The sequence below is a fragment of the Leptonychotes weddellii genome, chromosome X (assembly GCF_054177405.1).
Source record: "Leptonychotes weddellii isolate Sample4059 chromosome X, ASM5417740v2, whole genome shotgun sequence".
NCBI classification, from domain to species: domain Eukaryota; kingdom Metazoa; phylum Chordata; class Mammalia; order Carnivora; family Phocidae; genus Leptonychotes; species Leptonychotes weddellii.
In genome coordinates this window covers 67,133,328-67,155,863 of record NC_138385.1, presented here as the reverse complement: position 1 = coordinate 67,155,863, position 22,536 = coordinate 67,133,328, and the positions used below count along the sequence as shown (strand labels likewise).

At 50.7% G+C, this 22,536-nt stretch overlaps 1 protein-coding gene across 6 annotated transcripts in view; it reads right to left on the bottom strand.

Annotated features, from left to right (window-relative positions):
* Positions 1 to 22,536, bottom strand: part of IQSEC2 (IQ motif and Sec7 domain ArfGEF 2) — a 75,708-nt gene that overhangs the window by 28,133 nt on the left and 25,039 nt on the right. For 2 of the 6 annotated variants that reach the window (XM_081808831.1, XM_081808835.1), the window contains exon 3: positions 10,976 to 11,071. The exons of 1 other annotated variant lie outside the window; for it this stretch is intronic. In XM_081808831.1, the coding sequence (XP_081664957.1) occupies positions 10,976 to 11,071 (96 nt within the window). Of the gene's footprint in view, positions 1 to 10,975; positions 11,072 to 12,858; positions 13,016 to 22,536 lie in introns of those variants that run through there. 3 more of the 6 variants (XM_081808833.1, XM_081808834.1, XM_081808836.1) reach the window with 3 other exon arrangements.

The window sequence follows — 22,536 nt, the reverse complement described above, 5'->3', positions numbered from 1 at the left end:
GGGGGCATGGGACGAGGCCTTCAAGCAGCAGAGGGGATGGCAGCAATGGCCACAGCGAGGGAACGAGCAACGGGGAACTAGGCAGGCCGGGTCCCGCCCCCGTCTGGTCCTCTGAGCCCTAGGCACCCTGCATCTCTGTTTGTGCTCACAGAGGACAGAGGTAGGTCCTTGGGATGTCATTTGGAGACCTCTCCAGGAGTGGCAGGCTCCAGGGTGCCTGGGAAGTGGGGTGCGGGTGCAGGAGGGTCCAGGTTCCAAGCTCCAAGCTCTGCTGCTCCCACATTTTAGTCAGACCTAGGGCTCCAGCCTTTATAATTGGTGGCTGAAGTCCAGGGGAGACAGCAGTGGGGGGGGGGGAGGGTGTGGGAATTCCAAGGAGGTGGGGGAGGAAGGGGCACGATGCTTGCCCATCCTGAAGCAGGGACAGGGTCCCATGGGGGATCGCGGGCTGGGGGGGCTGGTTAAGGCTTTTGCTTCTGCATAGAAAATGACCCTTGTCCTCTCAGTTACCGAGAGGAGGGACTACTGCACTCGGAGGCCGGACAGCAGAACTGATGAGCGTCTTCCTCTTCCTCTTCCTCAGTCTCCTCCTCCTCCTCCTCTTCCCTGGGGCCAGGAAGGGCAGGGTAGAGGCCACAGGCGGGCGGGTGACAGAGAGAGGCAGAGGCATTAGTTTGCAGAGCAGGGGAGATACATGAACGGCTTTGGAACCAGGGTGGCGGGGCTAGGATGGGGGTCTGGATGAGGAGTCCACTGTCACAGATTATCTAGGGCCACGCCCAACTCAGTCTCCAAGGAGCTGCAACAGCCCTCCCCCACACCCAAGCTGGGCTGGCTTAAGGTCATGCCCAGAGAATACCAATTCCATTTCGGACCTGACAGGCGGCCCAACCTTCATTTGAAAAGAAATAGTAGCAGCGTGCTCGGTGCTGGCTCTTTGCAGACATCACTCATTTAACCCCTGCAACAACACGGCAACATTTTAGAGATGAGGGAATTGAAGCTCAGAGAGGCTGAGATAACCTGCCCAAGGTCACATAGCTGGGTGGGTGGTAGAGTTGGGAGTTCAGCCTGGAGTTCTCAGAGCTCCAAGTCTCAGGCTCATCCCACTGGGTCCTTGAGGTGAACTTGGCACTATCTCTAGAAATTTACCCTGCCCTTGAAGGACAAAGATTTGTATCTCCTGAACGCTCAGGGTCGGGGAAATTGGTGATGCTCGGAGATGGGGTGTGGAAAGCCCACAGCTTTGGAAGCAAACGGACCTGGGTTCCAACACCAGCTCTGCAAGTGCTTCCAGGCTATGTGCCCAGGCATGCTATTGCCCCTCTTGAAGCCTCAGGGTCCTCATCTGTAAAAACGGGGCTCGTGATGCCAACCCCACGGGACTGTTGCAAGGACTGGAACATACGTCAAGTGCCTGGCAGAGAAGAGCAACAGGAACATGGTGGCGGTTCTTGTTAACTGCTCGGGAACTGAATCTGTTTCCCAAGGCGGCCACTGGCACCCACACGGAAGCGCCACGGTGGCAGGGAGGAGATGGTGAGGGAGCAAGCTCCTGTCCCCGGGGTACTGTGGATGGCTACCGGGAGCCAGTCTGCGCGCAGCAGGCCCTGGAGCCGGGCTACGGTTGCGCGGCGTGGATGGATGGACAGTAGGGCTCAGGGGGTCCAGCTGCCTTGGGAATGGAAAGGCTGCTCCTCTGGAGATAGCTGATGAAACAGTATTGCCCTGCTCCCAGACCCCTTGGCTCAAGAGAGGCAGGAGGTATGGAAGCCAGGCGACTGGAGGATTGGGAAGAGATGAGAAGGAAAGAGGACAGGGACAGGCAAGGGAAGGCACTGCTGTCCATCGGACAGGCAGACGAGCCCACACACGTGCACATAACACACACACGCACACACACGCACACCCCACTCTTCATACTCAAAGCTCCCTCTGACACATTGTTCCACAGAGTCACTGAGTCAGCAGAACCACGTGAAGCAGAGCTCAAGCCCGGGGCGAGCAGCTCGCCCTTTCTGAGTCTCCCATTCCTTATCTAGAAAAGGAGAAAATGCCACACCTCTCAAGGCTGTCATGGAGGACAAGTGATCTTCCAGGCCACCCCCCCCTCCCCTCGCATCCAGGTCAGGCCTCTGCCACCCCTCACCCCGGCCCTGCGGTCACCTCCTGATTTCTTCTCTCTACTCTTTTGGACCCATTAGCCTTCCTAATAAAGTCAGCAAGCATGAATCTCTTGCTTGTCTCTGCTTAGACACCCACCTTGGCTCCCCGATGCTTCCTGGATAAAAGGTCAGACTCTTCAACTTGGCATTCAAGGCTCCCCCACCATATGGCCTCACTTGGCCTTCCTCGTCCGGTGGAGAAAGCATGGGCTTTAGAGTATGACAGACCTGGGTATGACTATCAGCCCCACCTCCTACCAGCTGGGTGACCTCGGGTCCACTTCTTTACTTCTCTAGGACTTATGTTCCTCATCTACAAAGTGAGCAAATGCCCATTCCACAGGGAGTGGTGGGATTAAATGGATTCAAGTATATCGAGCACCTGCTACAGGGTAGGTTTGGTGCTTCATACACAGTAACTGTTATTATTACTTTCAGTATCAGTGGCTCACTTCATGCTCAGCCTTCATCAAACCAGCTCGTTCATTATTCCATCAGGATGACTGGCCTTTTCACACCTCTGTGCCTTCGCTGACTCTGTTTCTTCCTTCTGCACACATCTTCCGCTACTGAAATCCCATCTGAACATTATGGCCCGGCTTAAATGCTGCTTCCTGCAGGAAGTCCTCCCTGACTCTCAAGCAGAAGTATCCCTTGCTTCCTCCTAGCTCCCCCATTCCTGCCCTTGGCGGTTGCTCCAAACTCCACTGAAGCATTTCTTTCACCAACCCCCTCAACGCCCTTGTCTTCGCCCCCACTACGCCTGCTCTGCCTCTCTGTGAGAAAGAGAGGGCCCCCATATTATTTAAGGCCAGCCCCTCCACTCGGGCTCTGGTGCCCACCCCTGCTACCTCCTCCACAACAATCATCCCCTCTCCCTCCTGTGTTTCAACCTCTCTCTCTCTCTCTCTTTCTGTTGCCTCCTTCTTACCAACATTTATAGAAGCTCAAGTCTCTCCCATCTGGGAATAAAAACCCTCTATCTGCCCCCACATCTCCCTCTAGCAATCACTGTCCCTCTCTCCTCTTCACAGCTAAGCTTCTTGAGAAATTCATCTCCACTGGCCATCTCCACTTCAGTACCTCCCACGAGCTCTCCAACCCACTGCAATCTGCCTCATGCGCCCACCCTGCCACCGAAACTGTTCTTAGCCAGGTCGCCGAGGACCTCCTAGTGGTTAAAGCCAATAGACTCTCTCCCACCCTCATCTTCCTTCCCCCAGCTGTAACATTTGCCACTCTTAACAAGCCCCTCCTGTGCACGCGGATGGCTCTTTCCTTCCTCTGCTTCCGTGAGCCCACTCCCTGCTGGTTTTCCTCCTACTTCTCTGACCACCCCCATCTCTTCTTCCTCTCCCCATCTCTTCTGTGTTGGTCCCTCTTCCCCAGTTCTGCTCTGGTCCTCTTCTCTTTCATTCCATACCCTTTGCCAGCAGTCTCACTCCATTGCTTAACCTCAGGGATGGCTTAGGACCCCTCCCCCATCCCCATCTCTGTCTCATGGATCCCTCTCCTGGGTCTCAGACCCATCAAGCCTAATGCTTGCAGGAAGCTCCACCAGGATGGCCTTTAGGGCCTTCAGAGCTCACGGGGACCTCAAACTCAGCATCTTACCACTGCAAACCTGTCCTCTGCATGTTGCACCTTAGTGAAAAGCACCACCATCCACCCAGTCGCCCAAGCCCAAAACACACCTGGGAGTCATGCTAGGTTGCATGCTCCCTTAACAAGTCAGTCACCAAATTCTGCCGATTCCACCTCCTCATCTTCTACTCCTCTCACTCCTTGTTGGCTCTTTCTCCAATCACACTGGTCTCCCTGCTGTCCCTCGAACATGACCCGCACACTCTTGCCTCGGGGCCTTTGCGCTCCACGTTCCTTCTGTCTGGAACATCATCCCCCAGAGAGGCGTGGCACCAGACACATTCTATACATTTGGTTGCTTATTTATTTATTATCCATCCACCCACCGTAAGATCCATCAGGACCAGCATCTGTTCTGTTCAGTGCTGTATTCCCAATGCCCAGCACAGCGTCTGGCGCTCAATAAATATTTGTTGAATGAATGACTCCACTGCCAGACCTGAACACTGAAACTCACTGTGAATTCCAACCTCTGCCATCTCCACTCCCTCCCACCCCCACCATTTATTCAGCCTACTACTCCAGTTCTCTCCTCCTCCCAGTCACCTCTCAAATGCATCTCCTCTGCTCTCTCCCCACAGCCACTACCCAAGCTTATCTCTCTCTTGGATTACCACAGCAGCCTCCTCCCTAGTTTCCCTTCCTCTAAAAAGCCTCTTCGACTAGTGTCATTTTGCCTCCTCAAGAACTGCTCAAGGCTTCCCAGCTGCCTACCGTGAAGAAGGAAGCAGGCCTAAGCTCCGCCCCCTCCCTCATTCAGTTTCACCATCCCTCACCCCTGGGCCTTGGTGTGCTCTCTCAGAGCATCCTCCCCCATCTCTAGCTCTCCAAATCTTTATGGACCTTGAATGATTGACTCAAACACCACTTTCTTCAGGAAACAACCTGACTCACAAACCAGACGTAAATCCTCTCCAAAGTCCATAGAGTGTTAAGTGTCTCCAGCGTCACTCTGGGATCTCCAACAACCGAGTAGGATGGAAGTTAGTAACCACCAAGGACATTGCGTGCTGGGTAAGCATTAACAGAGGTTCCCTTTTCCTCTTGCACTATTACCCTGGATTCATGTCCCTGTGGCCCTCTGCTAATGCCAACATATCCTTGTCTCTTCCCTTTCCTTCACCTTCTATTGGGTCTCTCATTAATAACTCTCAAAGGCTTTTGATTCCATAATTTGAAATTAAAATGTTTCTATATGACCAGTGCCCAGTGGAGTAGTGCAACAGGGTAGTTCTGCTCAAATCCATTCCCTTCTGTGCCAATACCCCAGTTTAGGCCCTCCAGCTGGCCCCCATGCATACAATCCATTTCTCATACCGAATGCTAATGTGATGTTTCTAAAACACAAATTTTACCAAATTTCTCTCCTATTTAGAATCCATTCCCATGACACTTTGTCACTAGCCACATTGGTTCCTGACCTTTTTGGAGTAACACAAACCCTTTATGCATATAACGAAAGCCATGGAACATCTCCCCAACAACAACAACAAAAAAGCCCATAGGTGCACACACAAAACATTTTGCACTCAATTCAGGAGACTCATGGACCACCTGAAGCCCATGCCACCCAGGTTCAGAACCTCTGGCCCTACCCAATAACATCTAGGTTCTTCTGCATATACCACTCCTTCTGCCTGAAATGTTCTTCCACACTTCACCCTTCTGTCCCTGACTACCTCTTACTCATCCTCTAAGACTCAGCTCTTAGGCTGAGTTGACCTGTAGCAGTCCTGGACCAGGCCAGATCCCTTCCTTTGGGCTTCCACAGCACCCACCCCCCGCCATAAGCCCCTCTATCATAGACATCCTTGGTCTCCCCAACTAACTGGGGACTTGTGGAAGGCAAGAACCATTACCTAGCATAGGCCCTGGCTACAGCAGAACTCCGTAAGTGTCTACTGAGATGAACACTAAGAAGAGCTAGGCTTTTTTTGAGTACCCATTATGTGCCAGGCACTCAGCAACTGATCTCATCTATCAAACCCCTGATGTTGGTGGTATTGTGTTTCTTTCAACAGATAAGGAACTAGGCTCAGAGATGTGAGGGGAGTTGTTTATGGTCACCCAGCTAGTGAGTGAAAGAACTGGGAATGAAATGGAGATGTGTTAGTACCAGTGCAAATACTGGTCCACCATACTTCCCTGCCCTGGACTGTGAGACTGGAAGATGGGAGCAATAGAAGAACAGGGCCAACAGCCAGGGCCAGAATGCCCTGTCTGGGCTCCATTTCCCAGGCCACCTGCCCATTTTTTTCCCTCCTGTGTCACCTTCATGGCAAGACCAGAGATGTGGCTCTCTCTTCTTATAGTGCAATCCCCTCTATCCCATGCACTACTCTCAGCCTTCTCATCTCAAAGCCCCACTATGGTCAGGCCCATTCTTTGCTCCAGAACCATCCCCAGATCCAATCCAATCCAATGCTACACACTTGGCTATGAGGAACAGAAGACCCGGGTGGTCCCTTCCCTTCAAGAGCTGACAGTCACCCAGGAATTTTACATGTACCATCTCCAATCCTAAATCAGCCCGGAGAGGTAAGTAGGCATTATCCTCACTACATAGATGAGGAAACAGAGGCTCAGAGGTTAAGTGGCCTGCCACAGTCATAGAGTTGGTAAGTGGTCAGACTTAGATTTGAATAAAGAAAGGTACTGACTCAACTATTTTCCCCCATTAGGTCATCCTGCTTGGAAGAGCCAAAAAGTAGGCAAGACCCCTTCTGGCAGCGTTGGGGGATGAAGGAAAGCTATTACTCTTCAAGACTCAGTACCCATGTCCCCTCCTGTAGGGGACAGATGGGATTAGGTGCCCTTCCTCAGGAAGCCCTCTGAACCTACTTCTGTCCCATACCAAACCACACTATGCTGTCATTGTTTATGTGTCTCTCCCTTCTAGACTTGAGCTCCCTAATGGCAGGACCAGATACAATTCAGTCCTGTATCCCACAAAGGTTCAGCACAAGGCCTAACCAAGGGTAGGCAAGACAAATCTCACTGAATGAATAAGGTGGTATCTGAGCTAGTTATTAAAAGGAAAAGCAAGATCTGAACAACTGGGGCGCCTGGGTGGCTCAGTTGGTTAAGCGACTGCCTTCGGCTCAGGTCATGATCCTGGAGTCCCAGGATCGAGTCCCGCATCGGGCTCCCTGCTCGGCGGGGAGTCTGCTTCTCCCGCTGACCCTCCCCCCTCTCATGTGCTCTCTCTCATTCTCTCTCTCTCAAATAAATAAATAAAATCTTTAAAAAAAAAAAAGATCTGAACAACTGGACATAGGGAAATGGTACAGAGGAAGAAGGAAATAAGTTAGTAAAAGCAAGGAAATGGGACCAAGAAAAAAGGCCAGTGATTTTGAAATTATGACAGGATGTGCATAACATGTTTTCATCATTGTTATGTGGATTTTCTTTTCCTTACAACAATGGGATAATACTACAAGCCCTGTTCTGCAACTTGCTTCTTTTCATATAACAATAAGTCTTGGAGATCCTTCCATGCCAGTATACAGAGATAGACCTTCTTCTTTTGATCTGTAAGAGTATTCCATAGTAGGGGTGAATCATGAAGGAAAAGCTGCTCTCTATTGATGGACATGAAGGTTGTTTTAATTTTTTGCTATTATAAACAATGCTGCAGTGAATATCTTTGTGTATGTCTGGAAGTGGTTTTGAAGGATAAGCTCTTAAAAGTTGAATTGCTGGGCCAAAGGAATGCACATTTTGTTTAAAATGTAGCTAAAAGTTATTTCTGTTGCTTTAACATTTTTATAGACTGGCTAAAAGATTATTCCTACTCACATAATCCTGTCTTTATTTTGAGTAGCATACATCATGCAACCTTTTCATTAAGAGCTGGCTGAGAATGTGATCCTACAAGGGCATGTGACAAAGAGTTGCGCAGTATGGTTTATGCTTGCAGTTTGGGACTGAATGTTTTAGAAAAGACCTCTGGTTGGGGGACCATCTCGTAGTAAAGCCTTAGAGAAATCTACCTCTAAGATATGGTTCTCAGGTTAGAAGTATATGCACATGTAAGATTCTGGGGACAACTAACAAAAAGGTGCCATAAAAAATCGCACCAATTTGCACTCCAGTCAAGGAATGTGAGAGGTTCTGTTTCTTCACAACTCTTTCAATCCTCTCAATTTTGGCACTTTAAAATTGGTACTTCGTTATTGTTTTAGTTACATTTCTTCAGCTATTGGCAAGCTCGAGTATCCTTTCTCATTCATCAGCTAATGGATGTCGATTTCTTTGCTGAATTGCCAGATCACGTTATTTTTCTATTCTAAATGTGGTATACATCTTTTTCTTATTGATTTCCAGGTGATGATGTATAGACAGAGATATTAACCTTTGCCTGATATCTATGTAGCAAATACCTTTTCCTAGCCTGTTATGTTTCAATTTTGTGTATAGTATCTTTCTCCACACAGGAGTCCTTAACTTCACTGTAGCCGAAATTACTGTTCTTTACTTTATTGCTTCTGGGTTCTTCCATCATGCTCAGAAAGGCTCTTCCACCCTAATATTATAAAAATATTCTGTATTTTCTTCTGGTACATTTATAATTCTATCCTTTGTATTTGATTTTATATGAGACAGGGGTTTAACTTCACTTTTTCCCAACTGATAAGCCGATGGTCCTATCCCACTTACTGAGTCCCTACTGATTTGACATGTGTTTTTTTTTTTTTATCATAAATTAAATTCCCCTATGAATATATGGGTTTGTTTCTAAAATCTCTATTTTGTTCCATGTATGTCATCCTCTATTTCTGTGTTAATATATGTAATTTCTGCAGCTTTATGGTAAGTTTTGTATTTAATAGGACAAGTTCCCCCTCACTGTTCTTCTTTTCCAAAATTTTCTTTGTAATCCATGGGCATTTACTCTTCCAAATGAACTTTAAAATCCAATTGCCCAACCCCCAAAGAAAATACCACTGAAATTTTAATGAGAAATGTGTTGAACCTTTTGACCAAACTGAGGGGAAAAAATTGTCATTTTTACCATATTCAATCTTCCCATCCAGGAACAGGATAGGACGCTTGACTGTTCAAGTCTTCCCACAGCCTCTGATGAAATTTTATAGTTTTCTACAGAGAAGCATTTCATGTTTCTTGTCAATTCCTAGGAATTTTATCATTTTTGCTATTATTGTGAAGGAAATCTTTTTCTATTTTTTCTTCTAATTAGTTGTTTCTGGTATTCAGAGACGCTAATGGTTTAGGTGTATATTTCTCTTGTATCTAGCCATCTCACATAATTTTCTTATTAGTTCTAATAAATTTTTCCTTTTATTCTCTTTGATTATCTAAGTAGACAACCACATCATCTTCAAAGAGTGCTAATTCTGAGTCTTTCTTTCTAACATTTATACAACTTATTTCTGTTTTTTAACCCCACTGGTTAAAACTTCTAGAAAAAAATGTTGGTTAGTGACAGTGATGGCGGTCATACTTCTTTTGTTCCCAAACTTAATGGCAATTTATCTAGTATTTCACTATTACATTTGATGATTGTCTTTGGTTTCTGATAAAAAATTCTTTACCAATTTAAGGATGTTTTCACTGATAGCTTACTGTACTAGTTATCTATTGCTGTGTAACAAATTACCCCAATACAGCAAGAAATAACTAGGACACTTACTAAGAGTTCTAAAATCAAGAATTGATGTGTAATTCTATCAGATTATTTTTTCAGCATTTATGGAGATAGTTATATGTTCTATTTAATCTATTAATGTAATCCATTACAATCACAGCTTTCCTAATGTTGAACAATTCCTGCCCTCCTGGGACAAACCTTCATTTGTCAAGATACATTCTTCTTTCAATACACTGATGGATTCAGTTTGATACTCTTTTATTTAAAATATTTGTGACTGTATTAATATATGAGATTAGGCTATAGTTTTCATTTTTTTTTGTCTAAACCTATCCAGTTATACTAGCTTTCTGGAATGAACTAGGAGGCTGTCCATTTTTTTCTATTATCCGATCTTTCCAGATTTGATAGAACTTCCATCATACCAACTGGGCCCTGGTACCATTTCTGAAGAGAAAACTTTGACCATCTTTTTAACTTCTTCTATATTGTTCTATTCTAGTCAGCTTTTCTGTCATTCCTTAAGTCATTTCGGTGATTTATATTTTCCTAGAAAACCACCCATTTCATCTAGAGTTTCACATTTATTGGTATAAAATTATACAAAGCATCTTTTATGACTTTTTTCATCTCTTCAAAATCTGTGGCTAAATCCCCTTCACCATACCTTATTTTATTTATGTCTTTCTTGCCTTTTTCTCTGTCATATCTGTCAGAGGACTGTCTGTCTAGTTTACTGGTCTTTTAAAAAACCACCTCTTAGTTTATCAAGTCCTTTGTTTTCTATTTCATTAATTTCTGGTTTTATCTATAATAATTACTTTATTCTGCTTTCTTTTGGTTGTTCTTTTTCTAAATTCTTGAGTGAAATAATTAGTTCATTTAATTTAAACTGTCTTGTTCTCTAATAAAAGCATTTAAGACTATAAATTTTCCTCTGGGAATCCCCCATGGTCACATCCCGTAGGTTTTGGTATATAGTATTCCCGTTGACATTTATTCCAAATAGCCTATAATTGATACTTACCCTAAATAGTCTATAAATTCCATTCTTATTTCCTCTTTCACCCAAGTATTTTTTCAACTTTCAAGTAGGCCTGACCTTTTTTGCCGTTGCTGTGAGTATTTCATGATATTGCATTATAATTAGAAAATGTAAAATGTGATTTCCAATTACCTTGGAAATAATGTTGTTCTCAAAGGTGTGGGCAATTTTTCCCTCTGCCTAAACACCCTTCCCCATCCTATCCAACTGGCCAACTCTTACTCATCCTTCAAAGCAGCTCAAATATTACATATTCTAGAACCAACCGCTCCCACTTTTGGGGGCAGGTATCTAGGGAAGGATTTTTAAGGAAGGACAAACTACAAACAGAATCTGAATGTCCTCTTTGGTCTCCTACCTGGTCTCCCAGTCACTCTCCTCACATGCTCAGACATCCATTCCACATTCATTCCAGGGGCTAGAGGGAGATGGGGGAGGGGGTCTGGCAATGCTATGGCAGATTTGTCCGGAAGGGTTTAGGATGGGGGGAGGGATGGGTCTAGCTCTTACCTGCTCTCTGCCAGCCTGCCTGAGGGGGTAAGCTTCATGGAGTCAAGGACCTGAGTAGGACAGCAATACTGGTGTAGAGTATGAGACGCTGTGGACCTGAGAGACAGCAAGAGACAGAGAGAGAAAGAGAGACAGAGAGAGAGACAGGGAGGGAGGGGAGAGGCAGGGTGGGGAGTAAGGACAAGGAATAGAGAGCGAGTGGGGAAGGGGAGAAGGAAGACTGGGAGGAATGGGTGGTAGAGGATTGGGAATGGAAGAGGAGGGTTGGGAGGTGGGGAGGCAGGGCAGGAGGGAGAGAAGGAAGAGAGGGAAGGAAGGAAGGAAGGAAGGAAGGAAGGAAGGAAGGAAGGAAGGAAGAAAAAAAGAAAAAAACCACAAAGTCAAGAAAGAGAGGACGGCACTCGAACCACAAACAGAACACAACGACAACAGGGGGCAGCAGAGACAAAAGAGCCGGTCTGGGCCTCCTGTGATCCAGGTGACTCCGTGGGGACCTGAGCCACGGAGACACTGGGACACCACAGCAGGGAAGGGGGAAGGGAGCCCTCCTCACACCAGACGCCACACGGGTAGGGAAGAGGGGAGGGGAGGGGGGATGAAAGAGAAAGGGAAAAGCTGCATGGGGGGGGCTCCCCCTTATAGAAGACCCCTTATAAGAAGGGAGGAAGGGATGGAGAGCGAAGAGCTCTGTATCCAAAGAGGGGGAAGAACCCAGGCCAGGTGGGTGGAGGAAACACTGTAGGAGGAGAGGGAAAGGGACAGAGAGAAACCGAAAGAGACAAGGAAAGGGTGAGACAGAAAAGGAGAAAGAGCAAGAGGAAGACAGAGAAAGGGCGAGACAAAAGACACAGAGAGAAGACAGGGAGAGGCAGAGAGCGCCAGAGCAGAGGAGAGGCGAGGCGAGGGCGGAGGAGAGCTGACAAGGTCTCAGTGGTCTAGGTGACAGGTTGGGACTGGGGCTGAGTGGGTGGGTGGGGCCCAGTGAGCCAGGGGACAGGGTGGTTCCCAGCAGGAGTCTTGGCTTCCAAGGCCAGTGCTGTGCCCCCAGCCCAGAGCAGGGCCCACACTCCACCCTGCAGCGCTCTGCCCCCACCCCTAGTGCAGGGTCCAAAGGCCCCTGTGCCTCCTGCTTCCCACGATTAAAGTCCAGAGAATGGGTGGTGGGGGGAGCTGGACAGGAGGTTAGTGAGGCTGAGGGCCTGGTTTATGCAGTGCAGGGTGGATGCTGGGAGTGCAGCTGGCCCTTCCAGGTCAGCCAGCCCCTGTCCCCCACAAGCCCCCGAAGGCAGGTTGCGGGTCAGGGCCTAGCCATTCCAGAGCCCAAGTAAAGACCAGGAAATGTGGCTGCAGGCCATTCCAGCTACCCAGCATCTCACTTGTGATTTTGAGGATGCCCAAATCTTAGATCCTTCTAGAGATCTTAGAATCTGAGACCCTGAAGTAATCGTCATCATCAGAACGACTGTTTCTCAAGTGCCATCTAGGTGCCCGTCACCAGCCCCAGTTCTTGACTCATTATCTCATTAAACCTGAGAAGCAGAGCCCCTTGGGCTGCTGGAATGTTCGCCTCAGAGACTCTTAGCGGCCGTGGGGAGACCTGCAGTGCTAAGCCAGGCCAGAATGCCAAGGCAGCCACAGTTACACCCCTCATGGGCCACGGACTGTGCTGCTCAGGGCTCCAGAGTCCTCGCAGGGCCGGGCACCCAGATGTCCGCTCTCGCTAACTCCCTCCCCAAGCCAAAGGCCTCCAGGAGTCCAAGAGGGGAAGCCAGGAACCAGGAAGCCAGGAGGCTGCTGAATCAGCAGCCCAAGGACCGAGTCCAGGCCGGGGCAGGGAAGGAGGGGGTCAGGCTGCAGGGTGGGAGGGGGCGCTAGGCTCCTACCTGCTACTCCTCCCGGGGGGCTCCATGGGTCTGGACCTGTCCCGAGGGCAGGCCCCCTGGCCAGCCGGTGCCTCCACTGTATCACCACCCCCTCCTGCCCAGCCCTTCCCTAGAAGGAGGAACCAAGGAGGCGGGGCCAGCCGGGCGGTAGGCCAGACTGCAGCTGGAAACTCTGCTCCTTCCCCTGCTCCCCCAGGAGGGCTGGGAACTCCAAGTAAGAGGAAGCAGTTTTGAGAACTCACAGTGACTCCTCCGGGCCAAACCCAGGCTAGGCTCCCTACACGCATCTTTGCTGGAATCTCCCTAAGCACCCTCTCAAGTATGTGTCACTAGCCCTATTCTCCTGAGGAGAAAACTGAGCGGGAGAGAGAGACAGTAAGTCACTGGGCACAGGTTCTACAGCTACTAAGCGGCAGAACCTCAAGATCAGGGCCTGGTTTGACCATTCCCCGGATCGGGATTCTGTCCCCTCGGCCATATTGCTGCCTCGTGAATACAGAAAACTTTCCACAGAAGCTTTTCAACAAACATTCTCATCTTCCGCACAAAGAGACTCTGTTTTGTTGTTGTGCCCAGATGCTCCAGATCAAGTAATATTTAAATCAACCATTTGGGGAAATCAAGATGAGGCCCTGGCCAAGATTCCTGAGCACCGCAATAAGCTCTCATTCTCTTCTGTGTTGTTTCCTGGACTGGCTAAGAGAAATGTTCCGTGAACAGAAAAGCAAAAAAAAAAATCAGAAGAAACGCTGTTCTGGATCAAGAGGCTCTTCTCCCAAGGAAACTGCCCTGCCTGACTTGACAGATGGGGAAACTGAGGCCTAGAGAAGGGCAGAGTCTTGCTAATGTTCACATAGCCAGTCAGACTAGAATCCAGATGCCCTGACTCCCCACCTACCTATCACAGTAATCTCTCTCTCTCTTTCTTTCTCCTCCACATGGGTGGGGCTGGAGAAAGGAGAGAATTTGGATGGTGTGAAGGACTGAGGGGGGGGGGTGCTCCTGAAGAGTCCCACAGCTCCAGCTCAGAGCGCTCCTGTCATTTCACCGCCCCAGAGCCCAGGTCCCTGGCTGTTCTGAGCAGAAGGCGGCCCTGGGAGGGGCCAGGGGGGCAGTGATCTAGAAGGAATAGGAACTGACAGGCAACAGGCCAGCCTTCCTGTCTTCCTGCCTCCCTGCCGGGGCAGCTGGTTCCTCTCAAGAAAGCCAAAGCCGCTGAGAGAGATAGGCCCTCCAGACCACCGCAAAGTTGGCATCTGTGGGCCGGTTGGTTGTGGCCTCCTCTTCCTCCTCCCACCCTCTAAAGCCCCTGGTCCTCGGGGCTCAGCTCTGGCCTTAACCCCTGCTTTTTTCTTTCTCCTTCAGCAGCCCTTCTTGCTCCTGCAGCCAGCTGTGCCTTATGCCCAAGCACCCCTGACCCAGACCTTCCTCTTGGCCTGGTAGGAGCTGAGAGATAGAAATTCTAGTCCTGGCCTTAAGGCTGAGGTTGTGCGACCCGGGGCAAGCTCCTTCCCCTCTGTAGTGAGGCAAAGAGCCTACACCCGGGTGCCTGGTAGAGCGAGTGCCAAGTCCCAGCTCTACCACTTTCTAGCTGGATAACCCCTCTGAGGCTCAGTTTCCTTATCTCTAAGAGACAAGTGGCAATTTCTACCTCATGGGTTCTTGTGAGAATTCAGTGAAACGAATGTGCATATATAATGAAGAGTCAGCTTGAGCCTGAAAGAGTCTGACCCCTCTCCCAGGAAGACAGGGGAGACCCATGGGGAAGCCTATTTGTCTCAGGGAAAGGGAGAATTCTCGGAAAATCTCTCTGAGCCACTCCTGGAATTCAGACATATCTGAGCATGTTGGGTAGACTCATGGGATGACCCAGTGGGCCGAAAGGAAGAGGAATTAAGGGTGAGGAGCTTGACCCCAGCTGCAGGGCACTGACGGGGCCTTCACTCAGTTATTCAACAGATCCTGTGGACCAGGCACTGGGCCTGATCTCATGGAGCCTGTATCTGAGAGGAGACAGACATTCACCAATGAATGGAGCGAAGCTGGGCAAAAAGTGGAGGTAGCAGGGGAGAATGTTCCAGGCTGAGGGAACAACTTGGACAAAGGACCTGAGGCGGTATTTCCAGGAACTGCGAGGAGGCCAATGCAGCTGAGTGGAAAAAGCAAAGGGGAGAGAGGCGAGACTAGAGACGTAGGCAGGGGTCCAATCATGCAGAGCCTCGGAGGCCACGATAAAGTTTCCATATTGATACTAAGAGCAGTTTGGCAGGCTGTGGTTCGTGGGTGCCCCCACTGTGGGGAAGGGGGAGTATCTCTGAAGCCCCTGAAGTTGTATGGAAAATATTAACGAGTAACAGCATGTCTGGGGGGAGAGCAGACGGGTTTATGATCCCCAGAGGGCAGGGAAGCTCCTAATATGATTCTGTTCACTTAGCGCCAACCATAAGCTAGGGGCAGGCAGCCTAGAACCTTCTCTGAGCTGGCTGCTACCCCCCCAACCCTCCAGCTAGTCTCAGCCTTCCCCGCCGCCACCCCCCCCATCTTCAATCAGTGCTCCACCCAGACAGAAGCATTTACATTCTCAGCCACAGGGCTGTCCAAGCCTTCTCTTTGTCTTGGCTCAAAAAGCCATTCCCCACCCCGCCCCCACTCCCCCCTCTCCACCTGGCTAGCTCCCCCTTGTTCTTCACAAGTCAGTTTAGAGGGTGTGCCCTCTGGGAACTCGCCCTGACCCTTCCCCTGTTTCCTTCCCTCCCCACGCTTGTCTCAGCATCGTCTGTTCACATGCTGATGCTCCTTCTGGGCCAGAGGCCCTGTGGGGACAGGGGCTGGGGCTTATTTATCCCTGTGTCCCCAGCACCCAGCACAGGGCACCTAGTCACACAGGTCAGTAAGTGGTGGTTGGGGGTAGACAATCCACCCTGTGGCGGAGGCTGCAAGATGGGCTGCTAGACACTAGAGGGCACTGCGGTCACTGGAATCCTGGCCAGAGGCTGCCCAGGCAGACCCAAGGCAGGCCCCAGGACCAGGTGTGCAGGGAAGCAGGGAAACTCTGCTCCTAGGGCCTGCAGCTCCTCAGCTCTGGGCCTAATTGACCAGGGTCCCCGTTACAGCCTCCCAAATTACCTTCTGCTCCCGTTCCAGACCATTTCTCACGACAGCCCCTTTCCTCTGCAGATACAGCTTTAGTTCTTCACAAGTGCAGGCGCCAAACACGCCTCCCACAGTCGTGGCATACATTTTCTGCTCTGCCCCAGACACTCTCCACTTCACCTCACCCCACCCCACTCCTCACCTGGCCAACTCCTACTCGCCCTCCAAGTCTCAGCTTAGATGTCTGCTTAGAGAAGCCTCCCTGACTCTCAGGCTGGGTTGGGTACGCTTCTGAGATGCTCCCGCCCTGCGCTTCCCCGGTTATAGTCTGTTTTCTCGTCTGTTTTCCTACTGGCCAGTGAGTTTCCTCAGAGCAGGACTCTATTATTCATCGTTGTATCAACTGCATCTAATTTAGCACAGTGCCTGGCACATTGGACGTACCCAACAAACCATCCTTGAGTGAGTGAATGGATCGATGGATGAATGGATGGATGGGTGGGTGGACAGGTAGGTGGGTGGGTGGATGGATGGATGGATGACTCTGGCAAGTCACTTTACCTCCACAGGCTTCAGTTTCCCCACAGCTGTGAAGTGCACACAATCACCCCTACTTGACAGGGTGGCCAGGAGGCTTAAAGAGAATGTGTGCCGAATGCTCCCTAACAGTACCTAATACACAACAGACATTTTGTGGATCAAAGCAATTATTAATATTTGGAATAGTAAAAAAACAGAAAAAAAAAAAAAAGGAGGGGAGGGGAGAAATTGAAGGAGACTCTGCCCTGAACCTGGGATGATCTCTCCCACTCACATTTACCATTTACACGTGGAAGATGGCTTTAACGATCATGAGAAAACTATCATTCTTGTTTAAAAATAACAACAGCACCTTCCGTGTGCCAGGCCAGAAACAGGAGGCCCCTGGGGAGGCGGTGGGCAGCCTCTAAATCTCAGCCAGAGGATGTGAGGCCAAGGCCAAAGTCAGAGCCGTGGGCATTGCCCCTGCGTCTGGAGAGCAGTCATAATGGGCACAGCTGGTTCCAAACTCTTTACTCATAGGTGAAAACTTGTCTAAGAGGTCATTAATTCTCTCTTAATTAATGTAAAAACTGCAGGGGTTTGTATTAATGGAAAAGTAAGCTCAAGCGTCAAGCTGATAATATTGATAATGTGTGCTTGTAATTATATACTGCAGATAACTATAAATTCAGTTGCTGTGCTAATAAAATGTGAAAATTCCCAAAGCACCCAAGAACTTGGTAGCAGCTGGTATCATGAGCAGCATTTATGCCAGTTGTTCTGAGGCTATGAAAATCACCACACACTGGTAGCAATGGTAATATTCACTGTGCACTTAAAAGCTGTTCTGGCATTTAAAGGGGGGAATTATTTCAATAAAATAGGGTGTTTTGAGGCAAGAGCACGGAACTTGAAAGCACAGTGAGGAAAGGTCAACTTGCATTAGAGTAGGAGCGGAAGTCTTGATGGATGGGCAACCTTAACCACCATGGGCTCTGAGCAGACTGTCCCCGCCCCAGGCGCTGACCTCACTTGTGTACCCAGAAAACTGCTCACTGTGAAAAGTATTTGACCTCTCTCTCCTCATCCACTTCTAAGGGAACGGACTCCCACCGACAGCCCCTTGCTGTCTTGTGTTACCACAAGCTGGACAGAAACACTGCGGTCATAGGGGATGGACGCTTAGGCTAGAAGGTCACGTAGCCTGCGGGTTGGCAGTCAGAGCAGGTCGTGGGAAAGCAGAGGAGGCTAGTCCAGAGAGACGAGTCAGTGACAAAGAGATGACAGGGACCAAGCAAGCCATGAGATACATAGACGAGACATGGGCCCGGGAGGTGCAGAGGGAGAGAGAGAGAAATCTTGGTCCTTGACTTCGTGGTCCTGCTTCCAGTTGGTGTGAGGCCTGGCTATATATACACTTCATTTCTCAGATTCTGTAAGAGGTAGTCTCACAATAGTCCCCCACCACCACCACTCTTTATTCTGGAGCAAGTCTGAGTGGGTTTCTGTTCCCTGCAACAAAATGTACCCAGACTAAGACAAGGGAAAATTGGGGATATAAGTGCAGGGCTTGCATAAGCCAGACCGCATAGGGAACATTATGCAGGGAGGGGGGAATGCAATTATAAAGTGTTTGTGATTGCTCCCTCATTTCCTGACACTTGCTACCCCAGACACACGCTACAGCCACGCACTCACACACGCTGACATTCAGTGGCACGCAGAAACAAAGGCAGCGATGGCTGGATATGCCGGGATGCAGACACCCAGACGCACATGGCCACGTGCCAGCACCCCTGTGCTCTCCACACCCACATGGACACGGAACCGGGTGGCACACAGGAGCGCGCCGACACGCGTGAACACGGTGGCACGGCCCGCGAGGCTCGGGGCAGGAGGCGAGGCTTGGCTGGGCTCTGTGCAGCCTCCCGCCCCAGCTGCCAAATGACTCATCCCCAGGGCTGCTAATTAAAGCCAGGACAGAGGGGACAGAGGCAAGGGGAGGGGAAGAGAGAGAAGGCAAGTTTATTTTGGTGCCAACCAGGCACACAGCCAGCTCAGGGGTCACCCGCTTCCTGGGGCTGGGCCAGGCAGAGGCAGGGGAACGCAAAACAGGAAGGGAGGGAAGACCCTCTTACCCCTTCTTGTCCCTCAGGAGCTTCCTGGAATGTTGGGAAAATTACCCAACATCCCCCCCCATCCTCCTCTATCCCACTGTCGTTCCAGCTCTACCCACTCCCGACTCTCGTCCTTACAACTGGCTTCTCCTCTTCAGCACGCTCCCATATGGGCTTGCCAGAGCCGGCTCATTGGTGTCTGTACCCCGCTTTTGTCCCGCCACCCCCACCCCCGACAGACCACCCAACACAGGTCTAGGACACCTGTCCATGTGCTTCTGGAATACAGTCGGGTTGACTCCAGTATAGTGTGGGGACGGCAACTCTGATGGTCTGAATGCCTATCCTAGTTCTCCTGCGGGGTAAATAATTTCAGCTCCCATTAGTCTCCTCACCGGTAAAATGACAAGAATATACAGCCGCCAGCATTATTATGGAGATTAAATGAGAAAGTATAGGTGAAGTGGCCAGCAGGGTGCCCGGCATATGACAGCTTCAGCAATAGCACTCACTAAATGCTGCTGCTCCTGACACCCCACCTCAGGCCTGGGGGAGTGGCAACGACACAGAACCAGGTTCCAGGCCCGGTTCTGCCACCCAGTGCCCGGGGAACCTCAAACAAAGTCACATAAGCTCACGGAGCACTGCCTCATAGGCAAAAGGGGACTCGTGATGTGACGCCAGAGAGCTACTGTAAAGATTTGAGCCTGTCAAGCATCCCGGGTGGAGCCCAGCCCTTAGAAGCTGCCAGATAAATGGCAGCAAGGAGGAGCTCAGACCTTTGGGGCCAGAGCATCCCAGGAGGGAGGAAGCAGGTGGGGTGGACCAGGGCAGCCAGGGAAGGCTTCCCAGAGTGAGCAGGACTGGAGTTGAGCCCCCAGAGCCAGAAAGCATTCAGCAGACACTGAGTGACAGGGTTCCAGGCACAGGATGTGTTGGGAACAGGGAGCTGGGCAGGGCGGGCAAGCAGGTTACGCCACCGAACAGGAGGTGGACGCAGCATGGGAGGGAAGACTTAGACAAGCTGGCTCGCCTCCAGGGACTGGTGGCGTCTCAGACATGTGGCCGCGGGAGCCTCGGAAGGTCCATGAGGTCTCAGCCACCCCAGATTGCCAGGAGGTCAAAGCAAGGAAGAATCTTGGAGATTATCTAATGCAAACTCTTGTCGGACAGATGGGGGCACTGAGGCCCAGAGTGGGAGGCCTCCTCTGGGAACCGAGCCAGCAGGGGCTCCTCCTCCCACTTCTCCTCCCCGAGGCCGTTGCCATGGGGACATCCCTGGCTCTGCGGGTGTCAGTGGCTCCCCCCACCTCCTCCCTCCTTCCCTAGCAACAGGCCACCTCCTCGGCTCTCATCCTTGCGTGCCTGGCAACCCCAGCCTGGTCCCCAAGGCCCCCTAGTTTCAGCCTGGCCCTCCCTACCGCGGCAGGGCCTCCAAACCTAGGATCCCTCGGCTTCTGGCTTCTGGGGGCAGAGGTATCGGCCCCTCCTACCTCGGAGGGAGGGGGGCATCTCCACATTCCTCAAGCTTGACTATCCAGTAAAAGACAATGGGTAGAGGAGGGCAGAGGGCACTACCCTGTATTGAGCACTATTATATGCTGAACACTGTTTTACTTTCATTTCTCTCATCTAACCCAGAGAAGTCAGAATTGTTGTCCCCATTTCACCAATGAGGAAGCCAAGGATCAGAGAAGTTCAGGGACTTTGCAGAGAGCGCACAGCTAGGAGGCAGGCTCCGCTGAGAGCCATGCTTTGTGAACTTGAGCCATTGCCCTCTGCGGACCTCGGTTTCAAGTGCCTGTAGGCTTGACAACTTCTCACAAATCCACAGGAAGTCCGGGCACCTTCCTCTGCCCACAGCCCTCGCACAACACCAGCTGTTCAGCTCTAATTAGACTCCACACTTCCTCTGGCACCCCATACTTAGAAGCCCTCAGGCCCCGCTGGTTTTCGATCTACTGACCCTGCTCCCTCCTTGCTGTTTTGCTGCCACAATAGCCAAGGCCTAGCCCCTCTCCTTGGCGGGTCTTCTCCCCACCTAAACCTTTCCCTTTTACACACACAGACACACAATGTTTACTAGATGAGGACACTGGGGGCTCCAAGGGAATGAACAGATTTGTCCAAAGTCACATAACTAGAAAGTGACCTAGCCAGAAATGGAGCGTTTTGCCCGGATCCAGTCACTGCCCTTGCTACCCTGCAGAGCCCAGTCTCTCTCCTCCAGCCTTCCCTGGCTCCCACCGATGACAGACGGTAATCTGACCAGCCCCTGTCCGTGTTCGCAACTTTAACATTACCTCTTTTCCTGCCCAGATCTGTTTCAACCCAACCCACTGCTCCCACTCTGATCCTGTCCTCGCTTCTGATGCACGCTGGTCCCACTTGCAGGGTTGTCAAACCCCGCCCCCCCCCCCCCCCACCGCCGTCGCCATGCAGAGTCGGCCTGTCAGTCCTCCACAGCTCGGATCAGATTCTGCCTTCTCCAGGAAGCTCTCCCGGACCCCTCACTGAAGTAAGCTCAAGAATCTATGTGCGGTCCTGGGAGCATCCCCACACGGCCCCACCCCAGCCCTGGTTCCAAGGTCCGGGGTCTTCCCACCGCGTTTGGCAGATCTTGCCCCACAGGTGCTATGCTTTAGGACCCTCCCACAGCCCGGTGTGACCCTTGCTTCTCAACTGCTGAGTCCTCAAGACCCCCGTAGCCTCCTGGACTGTGGGCCCAGGACGGATGTCAGGAAGCATGTCTTAGTAAAACAAATGCTGGCTTTGGAACCAGACAGCACAAGGTGTGAGTCAGGGTGATGCCACCCTGACCTCTTGCTCTTCTTTCCTCGGGCAAGGCGGTGACCCTCTGGGGCACCTCATTTTCCTCATCTGTAAATCAGGGATCCCAATCCCCGTCTAACAGGGCTGTTGTGAGCATTCAATAAGATCATGTTCAGAGTTCTTAATATGTGAGAAGCAAATGATAGCCGCTATTATTACTAATATTAGGATGATGATGAGGAGGATTATTATTATCTGCAAGGCTGTCAAGAGCCCCCGCAGTGGCAGTGTGGGCAGGGCTCTGGGCTTGGTGCCAGGCAGACCTGGGTTTGAATCCTGGCCCAGCCATCTATCTCTTCGTTGCATGGCTGTGGGCAAAACCCATAACCAGCCCAAGCTTCAGTTTCTTCAACTGTAAAACAGCGATGATAAGGCCAGCCCAGGTTCCACCTACAAGGTCACTGGGAGGATCAAACAAAAGAAAGTCCCTGACAACTTCTGTAAGTTGTAAAGGCCCAAGGCATGTCATCATGACTCATGATTATGAGCAGTAGTAAATACCCCAAGCTATAGGTCCCAGGAACTTCCCTGCTGGGGAGAGCTGGGAGCTGGAGATGCCTTTGATCAGGTTCCTTGACGAGTAGCAGGGCTATCAGTGGGGAGGCCTGTGGGCCTGTGCTCAGAGCTATGCCCCGTTGCCTTTCTCCAAACCCGCAGTGGGACAGTAGGATCCGTGTCCTTTGCTAGACTAGTACCTTCCTAAATGCTAGGACAGGCTGTGCCCATGCCTTACTCCTTGGCTGCATGCTGGGACTAATTGCATCTCGTCACATACTCTTTGCCAGGACACTGGGCCTGACTGCCTCCCTCACAGTCCCCTGCTTTCCCACATGGCCACAGCCCCTACCTTGGCCCTAGGCATCAGCAGGCTGATCCCACGGCCCCTGCCTGGGATGCCAGGACACGGTGTGTCCCATTACACACTCCCGGCCATATGCTGGGATCCTCAGCTCCCCTTCCCACATCCACTGCCTGAATGACAGGACCCGGGCTGCTGCATACGGTTGGGTAAGTTGTGCCCTGCGCAAGGGTTCACAGACAAGAGGCCACAAACGGGGGCTGACATGCAACCTGTGCTCTGCTCACTGAGCCGGGAACCCTGGTGAGAGGCCGC